At 35.5% G+C, this 19445-nt stretch overlaps 3 protein-coding genes across 11 annotated transcripts; 2 read left to right on the top strand and 1 right to left on the bottom strand.

Moving 5' to 3' along the window:
• Positions 1 to 2263: 2263 nt before the first annotated feature.
• On the top strand, positions 2264 to 6366 carry LOC110632787 (VAN3-binding protein). 2 transcript variants are annotated; one of them, XM_021781117.2, is made up of 7 exons: positions 2264 to 2770; positions 3243 to 3353; positions 4065 to 4500; positions 4633 to 4851; positions 5214 to 5263; positions 5503 to 5560; positions 5712 to 6366. In XM_021781117.2, the coding sequence occupies exons 1-7, from the start codon at positions 2477 to 2479 to the stop codon at positions 5924 to 5926; spliced, it is 1383 nt and encodes a 460-aa protein (XP_021636809.2). In that variant the 5' UTR covers positions 2264 to 2476; the 3' UTR covers positions 5927 to 6366. The 2 variants fall into 2 exon arrangements, with proteins under 2 accessions (XP_021636809.2, XP_021636810.2); XM_021781118.2 differs by having other exon boundaries at positions 2380 to 2770; positions 3246 to 3353.
• Positions 6367 to 8997: 2631 nt separating this feature from the next.
• Positions 8998 to 14148, bottom strand: LOC110632745 (protein TIFY 4B). Of its 8 annotated transcripts, none has more exons than XM_058136507.1 (8): positions 13837 to 14147; positions 13526 to 13653; positions 13269 to 13444; positions 12125 to 12462; positions 11640 to 11699; positions 10248 to 10305; positions 9948 to 10102; positions 8998 to 9420 (listed from the first exon to the last, which is right to left on the bottom strand). In XM_058136507.1, exons 1-8 carry the CDS (start codon positions 13952 to 13954, stop codon positions 9404 to 9406), a joined length of 1050 nt encoding a protein of 349 aa, XP_057992490.1. In that variant the 5' UTR covers positions 13955 to 14147; the 3' UTR covers positions 8998 to 9403. The 8 variants fall into 8 exon arrangements, 7 of the variants coding, with proteins under 7 accessions (XP_057992490.1, XP_057992488.1, XP_057992491.1 ...); XM_058136505.1 differs by having other exon boundaries at positions 9900 to 10102; positions 13837 to 14146; XM_058136508.1 differs by lacking the exon at positions 8998 to 9420 and having other exon boundaries at positions 9427 to 10102; positions 12125 to 12284; positions 12372 to 12462; positions 13837 to 14146.
• A 3523-nt stretch (positions 14149 to 17671) lies between these two features.
• On the top strand, positions 17672 to 18621 carry LOC110632796 (EPIDERMAL PATTERNING FACTOR-like protein 4). The gene is made up of 2 exons (XM_021781128.2): positions 17672 to 17958; positions 18063 to 18621. The coding sequence occupies exons 1-2, from the start codon at positions 17856 to 17858 to the stop codon at positions 18305 to 18307; spliced, it is 348 nt and encodes a 115-aa protein (XP_021636820.1). The 5' UTR covers positions 17672 to 17855; the 3' UTR covers positions 18308 to 18621.
• Positions 18622 to 19445: the final 824 nt, after the last annotated feature.

Genomic DNA, 19445 nt, shown 5'->3' with positions numbered 1-19445 from the left:
TTCGCTGCTTCTGTATTGGATAACTCCCTCAAATACTTGCGTTTAGGTGAGTTGTAGATTTCTTAAAGGTCAAATAATAACTATTTATATAAGTTAATAGATGCCAAAATGATAATTTAATGTGGAAAATGACAAATGCGCATGAGGATAAGCTTCAACGAGTAAAATAATTTTTGGCCAAAGATAGCAACTACAGGACCACCTTCATTTAATTTAGAATGACCCAATCTGAATAATTTTGGCCCATCCTAAATATATCAATTCCCACATACCCTTTTCAACCAAATTTATATTAACCCAAAAAAAAAAAAAGAATTCGTAATGGTTTTAATGATTAAAACATAACAATTTGCCTTGTATATTTTGTTCATAATTATTAATTCAATATTTTTTGTATTTTTAAATTGATGGATAATCTGTTTAACTTGACATGTTAAAAAAGTTTAATATAACATATAAAAAATTTTTTATCTTGTATATACAATTAAAATAATAAAATAAAAATAGGGCATTTTCAAAAAAATAAAATAAAATAAAAATAGGGACTGATGGAAAGAAAATGGATGGAGGTAGATGATGACATGCAGGCAGGCAAGCATGCATGCCACCACGCGCAAATTAGCTGCTGCATGAAAATAAAAAGAGAGAAGCTGTTAAAATTGTCAGGGCTGGCTGTTTTCCCTTTGCTGAGTGTAACTCTGCTGGTTGGCCTTGCCAGGCTCAGAAAAGGCCAACGTACGCCTCAGGCTTTGCTTCCGGTGGGAACGTTATCACACTTTGCTTTCGCTGCACCTGCTTCTCCATTATTCCAGCATGATCGTCCTACTTGCCAGTCAATATGTACTGGAATGTGTTGTTAGTTTTGCTTGGATGGGAATGAATATCAATGCATGCATGGGTCCTTTATTCTCTTCCAATACAACACTGCAAATTCACTGCCTATTCCAATGCCATATTTAAATCTAATATTTTTTTAACTGTATAAACTTCAAAATAATTGAATAATTTTTCTAAATTATTTTTCAACAATATTTAAAATATTTATTTTCAAAAATCTTTTTTTTTTTTTTTCTAATTGGCAAGTCAATCTCAAACAGAACTAGAAGTTATGGATGATGCATGCATTTAAGAGACTGCACGGCCTGTATCGTTGCCATCAATCCATTGCTTCATATCACCTAAACAATAATTGGGGCGAAAGATTTCATTATACTTTAAAGGACTCGAGAAAATTTTACCAAGATCCGGTGAGCAAACAACGGTAAATTTGTTTATTCTATGCTTCACTTGAGGTCGGCAGGAACCAAGCATGAATAATGACTAGAAAGAAACGATCATCATACTAACACCAATTAATGGTTAATAACGCCAGGCGGAAGTTGTGCGGCTAAGCTTCCAATATTGATGCTCACCATTTGCTAGTGACTCTCGTAGTTTGACCTCATTCGCAGGTTTTCCTAAGAAAATTTCAGTAATTACTCACATGGATACAGATCATTGCTTTTATTCATGTCCCTACAACTTCCACTTGCCAGCATTTTCTGCTTTTTCACAGATCACCAATCGTTTTCTTCCCTTTTTTTCATTTTTATTCTCCTTTTTCTTTCATGCATTGCAGTGAACCGATCTACGAGTCCAATAAATCAAAGAAAAAACATAAGGGATGGAGGAGGGATATGTTCACAGTGATTTAAGTGGGAAGAAGAGAGTCATTGGTCAATTGAGATGGTGATGATACTCCAGAACATATTATTATATATATTAAAAATATTAAAAAATATATTTTTTTCATAAAAAAATATGATGATACATGTTCGCTTGATATATCTAATAATTTCTCACTCTGACCCGCGTCCTCACCGCGGCTTTCCAATCTCCCACCTCATACAATTAGAATATTGCACCCTAATACCTAAATGGACTAATCAAATCATTATAAGGGCATTTAAATAATAAAATATTAAAATCATCAAATTAATAGAGTAATAAAAGATTTTATAACTCCTCAATAAAGTCAGATATATAATTTTTATAAATAAATAAAATTTTTAGTGAAAATATTTTATTTTTATAATGAATCTTCTCTATATAAATAGGTCTTAGTAAATACATATAATTCATTAAAAAATTAATAAAATATTAAAGAAAATGAGCATATTGAATTTTTTTTTCTTATTCTAAAATAGAATCATTTAGCAAATTCATATCTAATGGGTGAAATTGCTAGTATTTGTTAAGAATATTTTTCTAAAAAGATTAATATTTATGAGATCACACATGGGATCTTTATTTTTCTGCTTTTCATCATGATCTTCGATCCAATCCTCGAATAAAAGCACATAGGAGCAGACATCGCAGTCAGGTTTGTCTCATACCACCTTCCTCTATAAAGCAGCCACTCAACCATATCTCCAGTTAAAACGCCACTTATCAAAACAGACTCGGTTTCTCGCGCTCTCTCTCTCTCTCGTCTTAAATGGACAAACCCATGGCAGAGCCATGGCGACCGGACTTGGCCCTTTTCCGACCACCAGAGACGCCAAGCGAACCTATGGAGTTCCTCTCGCGTTCTTGGAGTATCTCGGCCTTGGAGGTCTCAAAAGCCCTTGCTCCGCCACAAATGGTTCTCTCTAAGACCATGAGTGGCTGTACCATACAGGAGGACATTGCTGGAGAGCTAGAGGAGAGTGCTACCGTTTCTGGGAACCCATTTTCTTTTGCTTCCTCTGAGACCTCTCAGATGGTCATGGAAAGAATCATGTCACAGTCGGTGAGTTATGGAAAACAGAGAACTAGAGGATAAAGACAATTTATGGGATTTATATCTTGTTGGCTCTTGGTCTTAAAGTTCTAGCTTCTACTTTGTTTTCTTCTCTCTTTCTCTCTCTCGCTACTTAATTGACTGGTTTTGTCCTTTTTTAAATTCGGTTTTGTCTTTACAGTTTTCTGGTTCTTTTGGGTGTTGTGTTTGAATATTTTTGACAAATATTGTTCTAATTTTGACATTTTTTTTTTGTAACTTTGATTTCATAGTAAACATAAAGGAATTTTTTGAAGAACTCAACTGGTGTTGAAACTCGAAGTGAGATTTAATTTGCAACATTTTATTTTCTTCCAGCAAGTCTCTTATTCGAAGAAATCAATCCATTGTTATAAAAGTTCTCCAAAGCACAATCCCATTATCATCACCTTCGATTTCCTCAAAAATTATAACGCGTCTTCTTTGATGCCTCTTAATGCAGCAGGAGGTATCCCCACGCACTTCAGGCAGGCTCTCACACAGCAGTGGCCCTCTTAATGGTTCCTTAACCGACAGTCCGCCTGTCTCCCCGTCCGAGATGGACGACGTCAAGGTAAACAAACACATGACTAGTAATACTTATTTTCAAGAACTATTATCAAGGGTGTTAATAAGAATCTGTATTGTGAGTATCCGCTTTTTGTTGTGCTCTATTTGGCTTTCACAAAGCACGATTTCTGACCTACAGTGAGTACTGACTCATTCATGCCCAAGAAGACATATTTCAGGTTTCTCTATAACCAATGCTATCTTTAATCGCCTCCATAGGCAATCCTTCAAATATACTTTCCTTTGGTCGAAAGAAAGCTGGTTGAATTTTAGTTATATTTTATTTTATTTTTAGCGAAAATTCAGAGGACGTAATTTGTTAGCATTGGGTGAGTTACATAATTACCTATTTGTCCTCCTGTTTTTTTTGGCAAAAGTCTTAGTGGAGAGAAGGTAGAAACTACCTATTTGACATGTTTTCTGGTCCTTTAATTTTGTCAAAACGCGGGTATGCGTTAGTTTCCTTACCGAATTGGTTAAAAAATTGCAGAACTTTGCATTTATGGCTTATGGACTTTCACCATCAAACACAATTAGTGCAACTCGCCTGCTTTGGATAATTAATAAGGGTTAATTAATTATTGATATTGCCCTTGATTTTTGTTTTTGGATTCGTCAATGGTTTAGGATGTTGCATAAGAGAAACAAATCCGAAACCTTGCCTCCTAGAAATGGTAATTTGATGAGCCAATTGAATTGCTTTTCTGCTCTGCAGTATTGCCGTCCAAATAATATCGCTAACACCCAGTTCCGTACACCCTCTGCCACGCCTGGTGCTGCCATTAGTACCGCCGGAGGCGGTGGTGGTAAGACTGTTGGTAGGTGGTTGAAGGACAGGAGGGAGAAGAAAAAAGAGGAGACAAGGGCCCACAATGCCCAGCTTCACGCCGCTATTTCTGTAGCTGGCGTCGCTGCAGCCGTTGCTGCCATTGCTGCCGCTACCGCAGCATCTTCTGGGAATGGGAAGGATGAGCAAATGGCGAAGACTGATATGGCGGTGGCGTCTGCTGCGACATTGGTTGCGGCTCAATGCGTGGAGGCTGCGGAGGCCTTAGGGGCAGAGCGAGACCAGCTAGCTTCTGTTGTCAGCTCTGCTGTAAATGTGCGGTCTCCAGGTGATATCATGACATTAACAGCCGCGGCAGCGACGGGTATATTTACTTGTTTAATTATTCAATGTCAATCAAGGCTATACTAAATTCGTTTTATATGGCATTTATGGGATTTGGTTTATGTATTTGTATTTGACGTATTTTGCCTTGTACGTGATATTGTTATTGCAGCTTTGCGTGGAGCGGCAACGTTGAAGGCCAGGGCATTGAAGGAGGTGTGGAACATAGCAGCAGTTATTCCTGTGGATAAAGGGTTAGGTGCAGGTGCTGGAAATGGTAATTCTAATGGTAGTTTTAGTGGTGAACTTGTGCCTGAACAGAATTTCCTGGGGATCTGCAGCAGGGAACTGCTAGCCAGAGGCTGTGAACTCCTCAAGCGCACTCGTAAAGGTGAATAATGCTTTTAATTATTGCATTTGCCTTGTTAACTTGTTTTTCTTGAATGAAATGAAATAGCCCGTTACGCAATTTTCATTACAAGTATAACTTGTTGGGTTCGCATTTTCATAATGAGATGCTCAACTGAGGTTTGTAATTTTCGTTGGTATAAATCTTGACTTTTTAGCTTCATTTCATTGTACATTGTCGTAATTGCTTTCTCAAGTCATTTATGTTGATTGTGGATTAGTTGATTATACGCACGAGAGGGAAAAATAAAACTGGATTTTGAAAATTTTCTAATTTCTCTTTGGAATAGAGGTTGTTAGTTATAGAAGAAGAGAATTTTGATTACCCTGTTGTAATTAATGCAGGTGATCTTCACTGGAAAATAGTTTCTGTTTATATCAACAGAATGAATCAGGTATATAAGCATTTCTAATTCCAAACCATTATTCCGAGTGTGAGTGTTTAGAAATATCAAGTCATGTTTTAATTATTTGGGAATGATGGCTGTTATGAATGTGAATCAAATGAGGAAAAAGGGAGCAGGACAAAAGCTAAAGCTCTGATCAATTATTATGAAATAAATGGATCTACTCTCTCTCATTCTACGTTCTTCTCTAACCACCTTTAACTTTTGAAAACCCTCGTTCTGTACAGGTTATGCTGAAGATGAAGAGCAGACATGTGGCTGGGACCATAACCAAAAAGAAAAAGAGTAAGTATCATTGCTCGTCTTTCTCTATTAATGTGAACATCTTCTTCCATTTGGGGATTTGAGAAAGTTAAAATGGCGCTAAAGCCTAAAAGATTAGAAGGGTTGATCTTTAAATTCCTCTTTTTATTTATTTATTTATTTATACTTACAGATGTGGTGTTGGAGGTTATCAAAGATATTCCTGCCTGGCCAGGACGCCACCTGCTCGTGGGTGGTGAGGATCGGAGATATTTCGGATTGAAGACTCTGTTGCGGGGAGTTGTGGAGTTTGAGTGCTTGAATCAGAAGGAATATGATATGTGGACTCAGGGTGTGTCGAGGCTTCTGGCCATGGCAGAAGAAAAGAACAATAGAAATAGAATTTAACTCACACAAAGGGGGCAAAAGCTTTGCAATTGGGAACGGGAAACTGGGATAAATAGTAAATACATGGCCCTAGTGAACGTTAACTAAGTTTTTAAATTTCGGTTGGGCTATATATATTTCTGTTTGTTCTGTTCCTATATTTTGTTAAGGAGAAATCAAAGATTTTAGTTATATCCAATATTTTGGAGGCCAATCTCTTTTTGTTTTGGGAGTGGGAATATATTTTTGTCTTGGAACTGGAAAAGTAAAGTGTGTTGAATCAAAAGGAAGTAGAAGCCATGTGATGAAAGCCATTGTTTCTTTCAGTGAACAGGTAACGAAAGGAGCAACTTGGTTGGGGTGGTCAAAAAGGGGGTGAAAGGAAGAAGAGCCCATTGTTATGATAGTAGAATGTAGAAACTAATTTCAAATATAAAGGCAGTGAGTGCTTTTGTTTTTTATTTTCTGTGGCCCTCGTTTTTGTACCCATTGTTGCTATAGGGCCCTGCTTTAAGGTACTTCGATGTGGAGCCGTTAAGGCATATGCTTGTGGATTTGTTGTCTTTCGCTTTATCTAATAATTTGATTGGATTAAGTGAATCAAAAGGTTTTTGCAATTATTTAATTAATGCAAAAGTAGGCTTTGATCCTCAATGCCAGAGGAGGGTGGGGAATAAATGTTAGTCAAAATCGTGCCAAAGACTATTCTCTCTTATTCTCGTTCCCTCTTGGGTGTCTTTCTCATTTCAATCGAGTGTGTTTTTCCCTATAGGGCCTTCTATTTCGGGCATGAAAAGGCCCATCCCCATCACGGAGTGTGGCTAGCTCCTTCACCTCCAATTTGGGGTGTGTTTAACCTCTTTAGTTTGTTGGGCCGATCACTAGGGCTTTTGTGGTAGTTTTTGTTGTCAGGTGGTGACTTGGAGGTAATCAGTGCGGGGTGTAGGAAGTCTAGATTTTCTCTGAGGGCTGCACCCTGATAGGGGTTAAACTTTAAAGATGTCGATGGTAGGTAACATTGCTGTCTCAAAGCTCTCTTAGGGAGATCAACTTTCTTTTCCTTGTCATTAGGTAGCTTCTGGGAAGGCTTAACATGTTTGCTCGGTTTTGGAGTCAGGCTCTTCGTCTCCATACGCGTTAGAGGAAATGAAGATTTGGCTATTAGAGTTGAGCCTGTACATGGTTCTTGGGGTTTTAGATGATACTGAAACGATAAAAATCATATTAAATCGAAATTATTTTAAAATTTTAATTTAATTTTAATTTTTTTACTAATAACTGAACTATAATTATATATTAAATTAGAACTAAATTTATATATATATATATATATATTTATAATTTTTTTATATATATTATATATTTTTTAGGTATAATTATATATTTATAGATGTATATATAATTATGAATTAAATATAATTTAATATTATATTTTATTTTTTTATATATTCTTAATAATTTTAATTATAATATATTAAATTACTTTATAATTTTAATTATAAATGCACTGAAATACTATATATATATATATATATATATATGTTAATTTATGATTATATTTGTATCTTATAGTTAAATATTAAATAATTAATAAATAATTAAAATATATATTATATGATATGTTTGTATTATTATACTATATAATATACTTAATTTTAAATTATGTATATATATAATTTAAAAATAACTAAAAAAAATATTATATGATATATTATGTATTAATAACTTAATTTAAAATTTATATATTAATTCAAGTTTAATTTTTTAAGAAAATAATTATATAAAATTATTTTAATTAGTGAAAATTGAATCAGAATTATATGAATCGAGTTGAAACCGAAGGAAGAATAGACAACCTTATCAAATCAAAATTAAAAAAATAAAAAATTAAATTGAAATCGTATTAAAATTTCAGTTTAATTTTAATTCTTAAATAAATTTTAAATTGAACTAAAACGGGTACAGGATGCTTGTTGTGCAGCTCTGGGTTTGAGCTGCTTACACTATGGTTGCTGGAGCTGTTTTGAAGTTGGGTCCAATGGACTTAGACTTTACCTTTGTGATTTTGCTTTGGGCTTCAGCCTCTGCCCACACCCATATAATATTCCCCTTAATAATTAATGAAATATTCAGTTAAAAAAAATGTCTCATATCATAACAAATATTAAAAATATAATGAAAAAAAATCACAAAAACAACTAAATTGGAGGAAGTTTTTGAAGTTAAAGAATGTGTATTTAAAGTACCATATTTATTTGTAAGGAAGGTATTTTAAAAAAAAGTATGGTATTTTAAAGAAAGTAACATCTTTTAAAATTTTTACTTTTTCAACTCATCAAATTAGAGGTCTAAAAGGTTTTACTATTTTACCTTTCATTATCTTACTTTTCTTTATAAAACCTTTACTCACTCTATCTATATACTAGCTTAGCTTAATTCAATAGCTAAATACATATTACTCATATATATTCAAATTCTATTACTTCAATTCCTACTAAAAAACAGAAAAAATGTAATTGAATCCATTGGCTTCCCTGATCATTTTCAATTCTTCACTCTCGTAGTCCTCTGAATTCAAGTGCCAATACAGCACTCCCAACTCTATATAATCCTATGGTTTATTCGAATTTAGAAATGCTCGCAATAAAACACAGCAGCAAAAGACGAAAACCCAGAAAAAGAGAGATAAGACTAGCCGAGTGATCCGAGCCGAGGGAACGAACTCCCGTGGGCTGGGGTGACGTGGGTGCCTTTGGTCTTCCTCCCGGGACGCCCGGTGTCCTTGTTGATAGGCATGCTGATCTCGATTTCTCCACTATTTTCAGTTGCCAGCCAATAATATCGCATTTAGCATATTTCCAGGTGATGAGCAAGTGATTCATTTTTCTTGGCAAGATTTTCCTTTCTTTCCTTTCATAATAATAATAATAATAGTTTGAATTGGGGATTGTTATAGAACCATGATTCAATTAATATTGGCAGTCTAGTGATCAGTTAACAGCATATGCCTCGCCAACTATGACTAATCACTTTAAGGTTTCAGGTACAGAACAGTTGCGAGAAGTGTAGCAATCATTCATAGGGGCTAAAAATCAGTAACAACTAGGGCAATGAGATACAAGCACGTCAAATGGTAGCATACGTTCAAATTTACATCATATAAAGAGCATAGATGCTCATGACCGCATATTTTAACTTGGGCTATATTACAAATCAGAAAAAAAGAATTTCCCACGACCATGATTCTAGTACAAAATTGATCTGCTGACAGTGAAATCCCTATCCCTTGCCAACAAGTAATTCTCTCATAAGAATCTCTATAAATGGGAGGGAACTAGAAAAAATAAAAAAAAAAACTGCTTTCCTTATCAAGAAAGAGCAGATCATGTAACAGACATCCTGAAGATTGTTAGGTTGCCTTCCTCTTTTGACAATGGTGATTGTCTGTAGAGGGCACCCTACACAGTTCCAAGCATCATAAATCACACAAACAGCATGTCAACCTTCTTGGACATCTGCAGAGCACACAAATAATACAAAGACCTTCACATATATTTATAATAAATCCCAATATATATTAACCTGTATATGAAGAATCAAAAAGTTCCCTAGAAGCTGCACAAGAATTACTTCACAACTATAATCACTTGCATCATAAATTAGAATATTACAATTAACTATTTTCATAAGGTTGACAAAATAATGCTTGGCAGCACACAAGAAATTCTAACAAAACACGGTATGGGTATAACCAAAAGTCATGGTTTGAGTGGCACACAAGTACATTGTCAAAAATAAAATGTCCATTGGTCTTTATGGAAATCTATCTTTTACTGGCATTCTTCAGATTCCCAGCAAACAAATGAGATTGGACAGCCCATGCGTCAAATGTTTAATATCAGTTCGATAATGAGCATTAAAGCTGTGATTAACATAAACACCATGCACATTTCAAGTCATAAAACATGCCATGGAAAAGAATTATGCAGCCTACCTTCATTAAGATCAACAGAAAAACTGGCAAACTTTGGTTGATCATCACCTGGGCTACACAAGGTAAGTGGCACTCCAGGCTGAGGCGGAGAGCTTGTGCTGCTCCTGGTTGATTGTCCATTTGAGGTATGCATCCTCATATGATGGTTCAAATATGTTTCCAAGCCAGAAGAAGTAGGACCCGCATTTTTCCTGGCCTTAAATCTTCCCCGGATAGTAATATATGGGGTAGAAATGGGGGAAAAAAAAAAAAACCATGGTTTCCGATTAATAGCTTTCTAATAACTATAACACATGAAGAAAAGGGAAGTTAAGGTCACCAATGAATGATCTTTGTCACTGAAAGTACCTATCTTTTTTCTTCTCCAGATATTTCTTCAACAACATTTTTCGGTTTGCATGAACCTCTACATATTAAAAAGAGTAAACAATATTAAAAGGATGTGCAAACAACTGACAATTAGGGGTACGCACTATTCAATTTGAATTAAAATTCTGAACTGAACAAAATTATTCAGAAATTCAGTTTAATTAATTAGGTAATTCAGTTTGAAATACATAGAAGTTCAGTTTACTCAGTTTGGTTTTTAAATGAAAATCAAAAAATCGAATAGAGATCCTTCAGAACTTTGTGCTTTGTAATTTAGGGAATAGGGTTACTACTTTACACCAGCTTGCAAAATTCTCCACACCCCCACCCTCCACCCCTGAATTATTCGGTTTTGCAATTTTTCAGACCGAACTGTCTAATGCTTACTACTACTGACAATCTTGACATTGTACTTTCAGTAACTTAAGCAAGATTTTGCTCAGGGTACTTTTCATTGCTGAATCACAAGTAAAGAGTATGCATACAGCAATCTCTTGCTCAAGCACAGAGAAGGAAAGTGGCTGTGGCAGCAAGTGTGCCAGAAAAAGAAATTTGCTATTTTTAAAATGTGAAGCAGGAGAGAGAATTGGTGCCAATGAGATGGTGCTAATCCAAGTAGTGCTTGAGAAGATACTTGTAGTTGCACGCAATAGTGTTGGTGGGTGTAATGTGCTGATGTAAACACTGTGGATCCCAGCACACACAAAGAAGAGGATGACAGTGAATCAAGCATGAGATCAAAGGGGTTAAAGATTGCATCCAAGACTTTCTGAAAAAAAAAAGAAAAAAGAAGATGTTGGTACTGACAATGCTAACATAGACGCATCGTTGGTGGCAGCAACAGTATGTGATTCATCGGCAGCGATAGAAGTGCAATGAATAACCCTTTACAATACACACAGTTAGTCACCATGAAATGTCCTCCATTTATCTTTTTCACTTCTATCACGCCAAACAATAGAAAAACAGTTAAAATTGCTTATACCAATAATTTGTTCACAATCACCTTGTGAAGGGATGATATAGCTTTCAACAAGATGAGGATTCGTTGTAACAACACTCAATAAAAGCCCAGTGTCCAGCCCATCCTATAAGCCATATCTAGAGAGAAACCCATTACATCAAATGTCTTACCTCTTGAAGTATCAAGATACAAAGAAATTTAAAGCACCAGTATTTGGCATAATAAAGCACGCTGTTGAAATGTGAATATTCCCAGCTACTAACTTTAACATAAGAGCAACGTTCTAAATTTATCCATTGCATAAATTTGCATAATAAAGATACTCATCCTCATCAAAGAGAACTATGACGATGCTTTCCAACAAGTAAAAAAAATCTACGAACAACAAGCTAAGGGCGAGTCCTTACCAGGGTCATGAGTCATGTTGGCTTTCTCCCTACACTGATGAGAATATTCTGTTGTCTTCTCTGTAAAGTCAATGCACAGACCATTTAATTCAGTATCACCAGAAGAAAAGCCCTTATTGTTAGCTTATGTTTTCAACATTATATTTTTGAGTTATAAGCTATTTTATACTAGATCTCACATAAGTTTATCTCTTGTGTCACTCTAGTCAAATGATTCACATTAGGTTCTATCCAGGGTTTTAGTAATGAAAATCTAGAAAAGTGACATATAATGTTTTGAAACTTTGGAGAATAGCTACATTTCTATTTAGCAACAATAATTACCAATTTTATCATTTCTTTTTTCTTGTGTTGAGGACATATGCTGCTATACCTTTTCATTTACTAAATACATCTGTAACTCTAGCCATGTTCCAATGTAGCAGCACCCAAAATTGTAAGGTTTAAAGGGTAAATTGTAAGCACTTCCATGCTAAAAATCCTACCTGTTAGAGTGGTCTGAGCGATTGCAGCATTAGAAGAAAGAAGGCCATGTTTATCACTGGGGGTCTGAAAATGACATGGAAATGAAAATGCAGGTCTATGAATTGGATCATCCAGAGGTGACTGAATTGGACTTGCTGCAAGATGCATGATTGCCTGGGCCTGCAAATCCATATTTTGGATGCATTGGAAGGCCAACATGCTATCAGAGTTATCTCCAGGTATCCATGCAAAGGGGGGCTTCATTACCTTATCAGATGGGACTCCATCATACACATTCACCTTTCCGCAATAGAAAATTGTCAATTGCCCGACTAATCCATCTGTTGCACCAGGACTTCTGTGGCCACATCTTCAAATACTTCATTAAAACAGCTAAGTAGGAGATAACATAGCTAGAAGCGATTATTTGGATGGCATAAGACCAAGTTTCAATCATGTGTGCTAGTTGTGTTAATGCATTAATTGACATCTCAAACCATCTTTCAAAAAAATCAAACTAGAAAAAATGTCCTATGTAAACAGGACTGCATACACAATCAGAAACAAAATATAGCATGCTTTAAGCAACACGTTTCAAAGTTATACTGTTCATAAACCATTTCTCAATTCAAAGGTGTTCCCCATGCTGACCATAACTCTTCCCAAAACCTTCTTCCTTCTCTTCATTTATCATGTTTTTATTCAGTAACAGTAGAACTTACGAACTAAAAAGTTCCAATCATTTGCGCCTCAAACCTCAAAGTTTAAGGCCACAATGTAAAAGATATAGCATTATCTCTAAAATATATTTTCATTAAGAAACTCACCGTACATGCAGATTGTGGAGTTTAGTACTAAGACCCACGTTTTACGAAACTAAGCATACCAATGTTAGTGTTATACAGCCTATGGTAAAACCCGCGCGGCAATTTTATTTCTCACATGTCAAACCTAACCCAGAATTGGATAACCATTCTGAGAGTATGAAATTGCAGCTAAAGAGAAGCATTAAACTGGGCAGCCATATTGCAAGGTCCATCTACATCAATTGATGGAAATCAGCCAATTGCTGATATATGTTAACTAATCCCATTAACATTACGGAAACAAAAACAATTATTAAAAGCAAAAAATTAAAGTCAAATTGAAAAGGCACAGATTAACCTGGAAGCAATAGCTTGATCATCTGCCTCTTCCGCTTGGCAATCCAACTGTCCTGGAGGAGTGGATTTCGGAGAATCATTCTGCCGGCACGGAGCTATCTCATCTAAAGACCCAGAAATTGCACTGTTATTTCTATCACTGGGTTCCTTAATTGAATCAACCGAATTTGAAGTAGCCTACAGAAAAATTAGAATTATTTATTTCCAAACAAAACAAACACCAACAGTTAACAGTTAGTAGGGGGAGTCGGGACTCACCGGTGGTTTGGAAACTAAGATTTTCCGGAGAGCACCGGCGCCGGAATCTTCACTAGTTTCAAGGAGTGCTTTGAGGGAGATTACTTGCTGGATCGCTTGTGATTTGTTCCAAGAAGGTCTCCGCAATCCTGTACGGACATTATAACAAAATCGGATAAAAAGGAGACACGTGTCAGCTGCCTCTAAATTTACAGGCACCGGAAAATATGGCGAGACTTAAGGATAAAAATGGAAACGAAAATGGAGGATTATAAAAAAAAATAAAGAAAAAAAAAAAGCAAAATAGAAAAGAACAAGCAGAAAGGAAGGACCTTTTTCTTTGAGGTATTTGCGGCAATCTTCGCGGGTGAGCTGGGAAATGTCTTCTTCCGTGAGCTGAGTAAGGGGCTTGTCGAGTATTGACGGGAATGACGTGACGCCGGCGTCCATGCCGTCGGATTGAGGAGAGATTCACCGGAGGACAAGCGAAGCGCGGTGGTTATAATTTCTCGTGGAGCCGTGGGAGGGCGCGTTGAAAAGTGGGGTAAAGGCGGAGACTAGAGCGAGAAGTAAGTCAGTGAGAGTGTACGCGATGACGATACCTTCTCTGCTTTTTTTTTTTTTTCTCTCCCGTTTTTTTTAAGCTTGGGAGTAGAGGGAGCTTTTTGGAGATGAGGATGCACCCTAGGCTGCCACGTAGATAGAAGTCAAAGTTAACGGTGGATTAACTTTATTTTTACGCAAGTTTAATGGAGTAAAAAAATTGCATTTATGCCACTAAGCACCTGACTGACACTGTTGTAAATCTCGGTTCTCTCTTCTTTGCTCCCGCGAACCGTTGCCCATTGAAATGGCAGTTAAAATCGAAAAAGCTTTCATTTATTTATGTTTATATTTTAGAGAATATTTATCGAGTTTGCTTTTTAAAATTAACTTCAAAAATAAATTTAGTTTAAATTTATAAATTAATTTAATTTAGAAAAAAATCTTAATTTATAAATTTAAACTTAATTAGTCCTCTTTGCTTATTTATAGATTAAAATATAATATCTTTTGCAGTTAATCATGCTTATGCTCCATTTTTTTTTTTAAACAAATGAGTGCATGGCCACAATGGCTCTTACTAGGTCACCACAATTCAAAAGCAAGTCAATGAGAGAGCTTAGCACTCTATTTGTAATGGTGAAAAATTTTAAAAAAAAAAATGAGAGAAACCAAAAAAAAAAAAAAAATTTCACCCTTCACTGGTTTTGTTTGGTGAAAAATGGGGTCCCAAGAATTTTCTCTCCAAATTGAGATGCAAGTGAATAATAGATACATGAAATTACAATTTATCCTTATAATAATAAATTTTACTTGCATATAGAAATAACAAAATAGATATTTTATCATTTATTTTTTTTTTATTTTTCTTAATATCCAAATAATAAAAGAAAAATAATTTTTAATTCACTTTTATTTCCCTCTTTATTTTTTTTTCTCTCAAAAAGATTTTCCAAACCCATATGTTTATTGTAAAATTTTAATTATCAAATAAATTAACATAAATTATGAGTTGTAAATAGAGAATAAATTTTACTAGTAGCCACTCAATTTTATTAATGATTTTATTTTAGTCATTATATTTTAATTTATTTAAATAAAATTATTAATTTTTTATTTTTAATTCACTAAAGGTCATTCAGATTAAAATCTGGTAGAAACTCTAATAAAACTATTATATTTTATGCCTTATGTCGATTTAAATTATAAAAAAATTTATATTTTTTCCGAGTCATATTAAAATTTGTTTTTTCCATTGATTTTTTTGGTCTAAAACTAAGGATCTAGAAATGTAATAAGCAGTATCAAGATAAAATTTATTTATTTAGTTTGTTTTTTAATTTGATTGAGTAAAAAGATAAAAAAAAATTTATGATTTAAAATTATATAAGAGACATTATAAATTAATTTATGAAAATTCTACTGAATCAAGTATGAGTGATTATTAATAAATAAAAAATAAAAAATGAGTGATTTTATTAAAATATAATAATTAAAATGAAATAATTAATAAAATTAAGTGACTACCAAAAAAATTTATCTTGTAAGTGAATAATTAAACAACTAAACCAACAGGCATACAAACTGCTGGATAACAAAATTTTAGGGTAATTGGATGACCAACCAAAAAGAAAAAGAAATATTAAAAATATGGCCTTTTCGTTGTAGCTGTGATGCATCACTTTCCATCATTCTTCAACAATAAAAAGATAAAGAATTTTCATGCATATTTGGAATCAGGTGGGTCATCCATTAATGGGCCAGTAACCCTTAAACGGAAGATGTAACTTGAAATGAGGTGGTTTAACAGCAACTTCCTCTTTAAATGCGACGCCAGTAATGGAAAAAAGCTAAATGGTTTGGTGGGTTCTCCACTAGCTCCCGTTCCGTCTCAAAGTGAAAAGGAAAACACGTTCCCAAAAATAAATAAAAAGCTTTGAATTCCTGCACAAAAAATGTACAGATAAACAGAAAACAAACTTAAAAGGATTTGCAAAGCGGTAGCATATTGCATATATATAATTATATATATACATACCCATATTGTACTGAAGCACGAAGTGTCTCTTTCAAATTTGTATACCCGATGTATCTAATCCAAACCATAAAAAAGCAATGGTTGCTTGCTGTAGCTGCCATAGTTGTCCCAGACGTAGGTCCTCACTGTTCATCAACAATTTTTTTTTTTTTTTTTTTTTTTAAGCTCAAAATCTCCTCAGGGCCTCCACAGTATCATTTAAGAAGGCCTGTTCTCTTCTTGGATTGCTGCAATCTAGTGTCAGGCCCACTTCCCACTTGCTGCAAGGCCTATGCCTCTGCCTAATATTTTGGAGTTTTCCTTTCCATGAAAATTATTCCCATTTTCTAATACTCTCTCTTTATGTTAATGTTCCACCAAAAGTGCTTCTCTGATTCTCTTTGTACTACATAATCCTAATCCTATTCCATTCCACTCAATGTAGTACGATTCTATTTGCTATCACCCACTAGCAATTATTTGCAAAATAACTGGAATACATTATAAAAAAAAATAATATCTGAAAATAATACTTTTTCTATTTCTCCAGAGTTAAACGTGGCGTGCTAACCTTGTGGGATTGCCCTATCAGGCCCAAACCGGGACCTGAGCGAGCAATCGATGTGCAAGTACTGAACCTGGCTTAAACCTCCGGCCATAAATGCAAGCCACCGAACCCAAAACTTCATTGGTCACTGATTGCAGAGCAGAAATTCCTAACCCAACTGGGCAGCAGTGGTAGGTTTCAATTTTTATTTAGGCCCGCACTCGCAGAGAGATCATGGAGGGGCTCAGTTGGGTTCTTCTCATATTTATTATTATTATGATGTAGTTTTACCATAGCAGTTACGTTGTCAAACATGTTTGGTCTGTTGTTCGCTGATGGCTCCCCACAAAGTGGCCCCCGCCCCACATTTATTAGCCCATAGTACTCCAAGTCCAAGGAGGGGAGAGAAAGGGAGAGGCTTTAAATTTTATAATATAATAATAGTGGGTAAAGTTAAGCTTTGGGTCCTTGAGGGAAGGTTAAACCTTGACTCGGATGTTCGTCTCGTACAAGACAGCACCCCCAACTCGTACACACGTACGCAACCACACGGTTGCTGTTGCCATCAACCTGAACACCCTCTTCTTTGGGAAATATTACCTTTTAGCCTTCCTTTACCATATTTCTCTTATTACACACTTATTGCCTCCTCCTTCGTTTTCTTCTTCATCTCTCTCTCTCTCTCATACGCTGATAAAGAGAGATCATGGACTATCGTTCAATCCCGACTAGACTCCATTCATATGTAACTATTACAGTGTTCCATCTTGATTGTATCGCTTTTGTTCAACTCTCCATTTTAATTTCCTATTTTATGTAATCACATGCACATTGAAGTAACTAAAGACATTTAATTAAAAATTTGTAAAAAATGAGGAATAGATGAAAACAAAATGGACTAAAATTGTAAGAAATCCAAGGTAGAGAAATCAGAATCCGGCTGAGATGGATGATCTGATTTATTTATGATACTATACAACTACGTGACTATCATTCAGGGTAGACCCCACCCCTCTTAATTTGGCCGAACAATAAAACAAGACTTTCACCTGTTTCTCTCACGCTTTCTTTAGTCACTTCGGTATATGTCTTTGACTTAGACCTCTCCTCCCGCACGCTCACACGCAAAAACTCTTGCAACTATCGCTCTTTCTCATTCAATCTATGCTTCCGTCTTAGACCCTTTTACTTCTTACTTCCTCAACACACCAACACTTGTTGCTTCCTCACCTCCCACCTCGGCGATGGCCCTCTTCCGCCACCGCCTCCGCCATCTATCAACACTACTCACTGCCTTCACTTTTCTCCTTTTCTTCTCTTCCTCGGTTACCACTCTTTTGCTACTCGGTAAGAATCTGAATCCATCACCCATTACTTCACTTCACTAACTAAGCTAAACCCACTTCTTCAATTGTTAATTCAAATCTATAATTGTCTTCTTTCTTGTGCAGGTAGCGGTTTTTCAGAGAGGGAGGACAGGGAAAGAGGAAGAGGGTTAAGGGCATTTGACAGAGTTCTCACTCAGAAACGACTCAGTGGACCGGGTTCGTCACCACCCACGTGTAGATCCAAGTGCGGGAAGTGTTCGCCATGTGAACCAGTTCATGTGCCGATTCAACCTGGTTTTAGTATTCCATTAGAGTATTACCCGGAGGCTTGGAGATGCAAGTGTGGAAACAAGCTGTTCATGCCTTAATAAAAATAAAAAAGAGTTGCTCTTTGTTATGTTGCTATTTGGGTAACTATTGGTTCTCGAAGGAGGTGGTGCCTTTCCATGCTTGCATTATGAAAATTTTGCCACAGGACAAGGAACTTTGGGAATGTAGGTTGTAGAGGTGAGATTACCAAGAGAGATCTCTCCTCATCTCTCTCTCTCTTGTTAATGATCCCTTTTTCTTTCACTTGCATTGATGCAAAGTTTATTATGAGACATTGGAATTAAGTAAAAGTTGTAATTAACTTGAGTTTCTTTACATAAGAACAGAAGCTGCAATGTTTTTAAGGTTTAAACTCTTCTCTCTTTTATTTCATTTGTACTGACACTGAAAATAATGTGTTACTTCAAAGTCAACAAGCATCTCAGTGAAAGAGATTTTTAGTGACCTAAACAATAGATTACAAGCTATAATGTTTCGGTTCTTAGAAGGGTATCTGGAGCATTGGCTCTCTCTCTCTCTCTCTCTCTCTCTCTCTCTCTCGCCACTAGTGAACAAATGCATATTGAATAGTAGCTGACTATACAGCTATAGCAAGAAGAAATAGGCAAGTTCTGCAGAAAGAGCAAAAGAAAGGTATTTTGAAGAAAACTTAGCCCATGAAGCCTCTCTCTCTCTCTCTCTCTCTCTAATGCCACTAGTGAACAAATGTATTGAATAGTAGCTGACTATATAGCTATAGCAAGAAGAAATAGGCAGTTCTGCAGAAAGAGAAAATCAAAATATTTTGAAGAAAACTTAGCCCATGAAGCCTCTCTCTCTCTCTCTCTCTCTCTCTCTCTCTCTCTAATGCCACTAGTGAACAAATGTATTGAATAGTAGCTGACTATATAGCAATAGCAAGAAGAAATAGGCAGTTCTGCAGAAAGAGAAAAACAAAATATTTTGAAGAAAACTTAGCCCATGAAGCCTTTGGCATGTGAACCAAAACATGGGTTTCCACTTTCAATTATGGTATTATGAAGCAGTGAATTGGAAAATTTTGGGAGAGGCAGACATCAAAGGAGAAACGATGGGGACACTACTGTTTGTTTGTTTCGTAACTTTGGTTTCTTCCCTGAAGTCCGAGATTGTTTTTCATTATTATTTTTTATATTTCTCTAGAATTAATCTCTTTCA

The sequence above is a fragment of the Hevea brasiliensis genome, chromosome 15 (genome assembly GCF_030052815.1).
Source record: "Hevea brasiliensis isolate MT/VB/25A 57/8 chromosome 15, ASM3005281v1, whole genome shotgun sequence".
Classification (NCBI taxonomy): Eukaryota; Viridiplantae; Streptophyta; class Magnoliopsida; order Malpighiales; family Euphorbiaceae; genus Hevea; species Hevea brasiliensis.
Note: the sequence above shows the minus strand (reverse complement) of the source record. Positions and strands in the feature narration are given on the sequence as shown.

Coding starts and splice junctions, on each gene's coding strand:
- LOC110632787 (XM_021781117.2), top strand. CDS start 2,477: ATGGACAAACCCATGGCAGAGCCATGGCGACCGGACTTGGCCCTTTTC. Junction 2,771..3,242: donor AAAGAATCATGTCACAGTCG/GTGAGTTATGGA, acceptor CTCTTAATGCAG/CAGGAGGTATCCCCACGCAC. Junction 5,561..5,711: donor CATAACCAAAAAGAAAAAGA/GTAAGTATCATT, acceptor TTATACTTACAG/ATGTGGTGTTGGAGGTTATC.
- LOC110632745 (XM_058136503.1), bottom strand. CDS start 13,954: ATGGACGCCGGCGTCACGTCATTCCCGTCAATACTCGACAAGCCCCTT. Junction 13,445..13,525: donor TCTTAGTTTCCAAACCACCG/GTGAGTCCCGAC, acceptor ATTTTTCTGTAG/GCTACTTCAAATTCGGTTGA. Junction 12,463..13,268: donor GATCAAGCTATTGCTTCCAG/GTTAATCTGTGC, acceptor ATGTGGCCACAG/AAGTCCTGGTGCAACAGATG.
- LOC110632796 (XM_021781128.2), top strand. CDS start 17,856: ATGGCCCTCTTCCGCCACCGCCTCCGCCATCTATCAACACTACTCACT. Junction 17,959..18,062: donor TACCACTCTTTTGCTACTCG/GTAAGAATCTGA, acceptor TTTCTTGTGCAG/GTAGCGGTTTTTCAGAGAGG.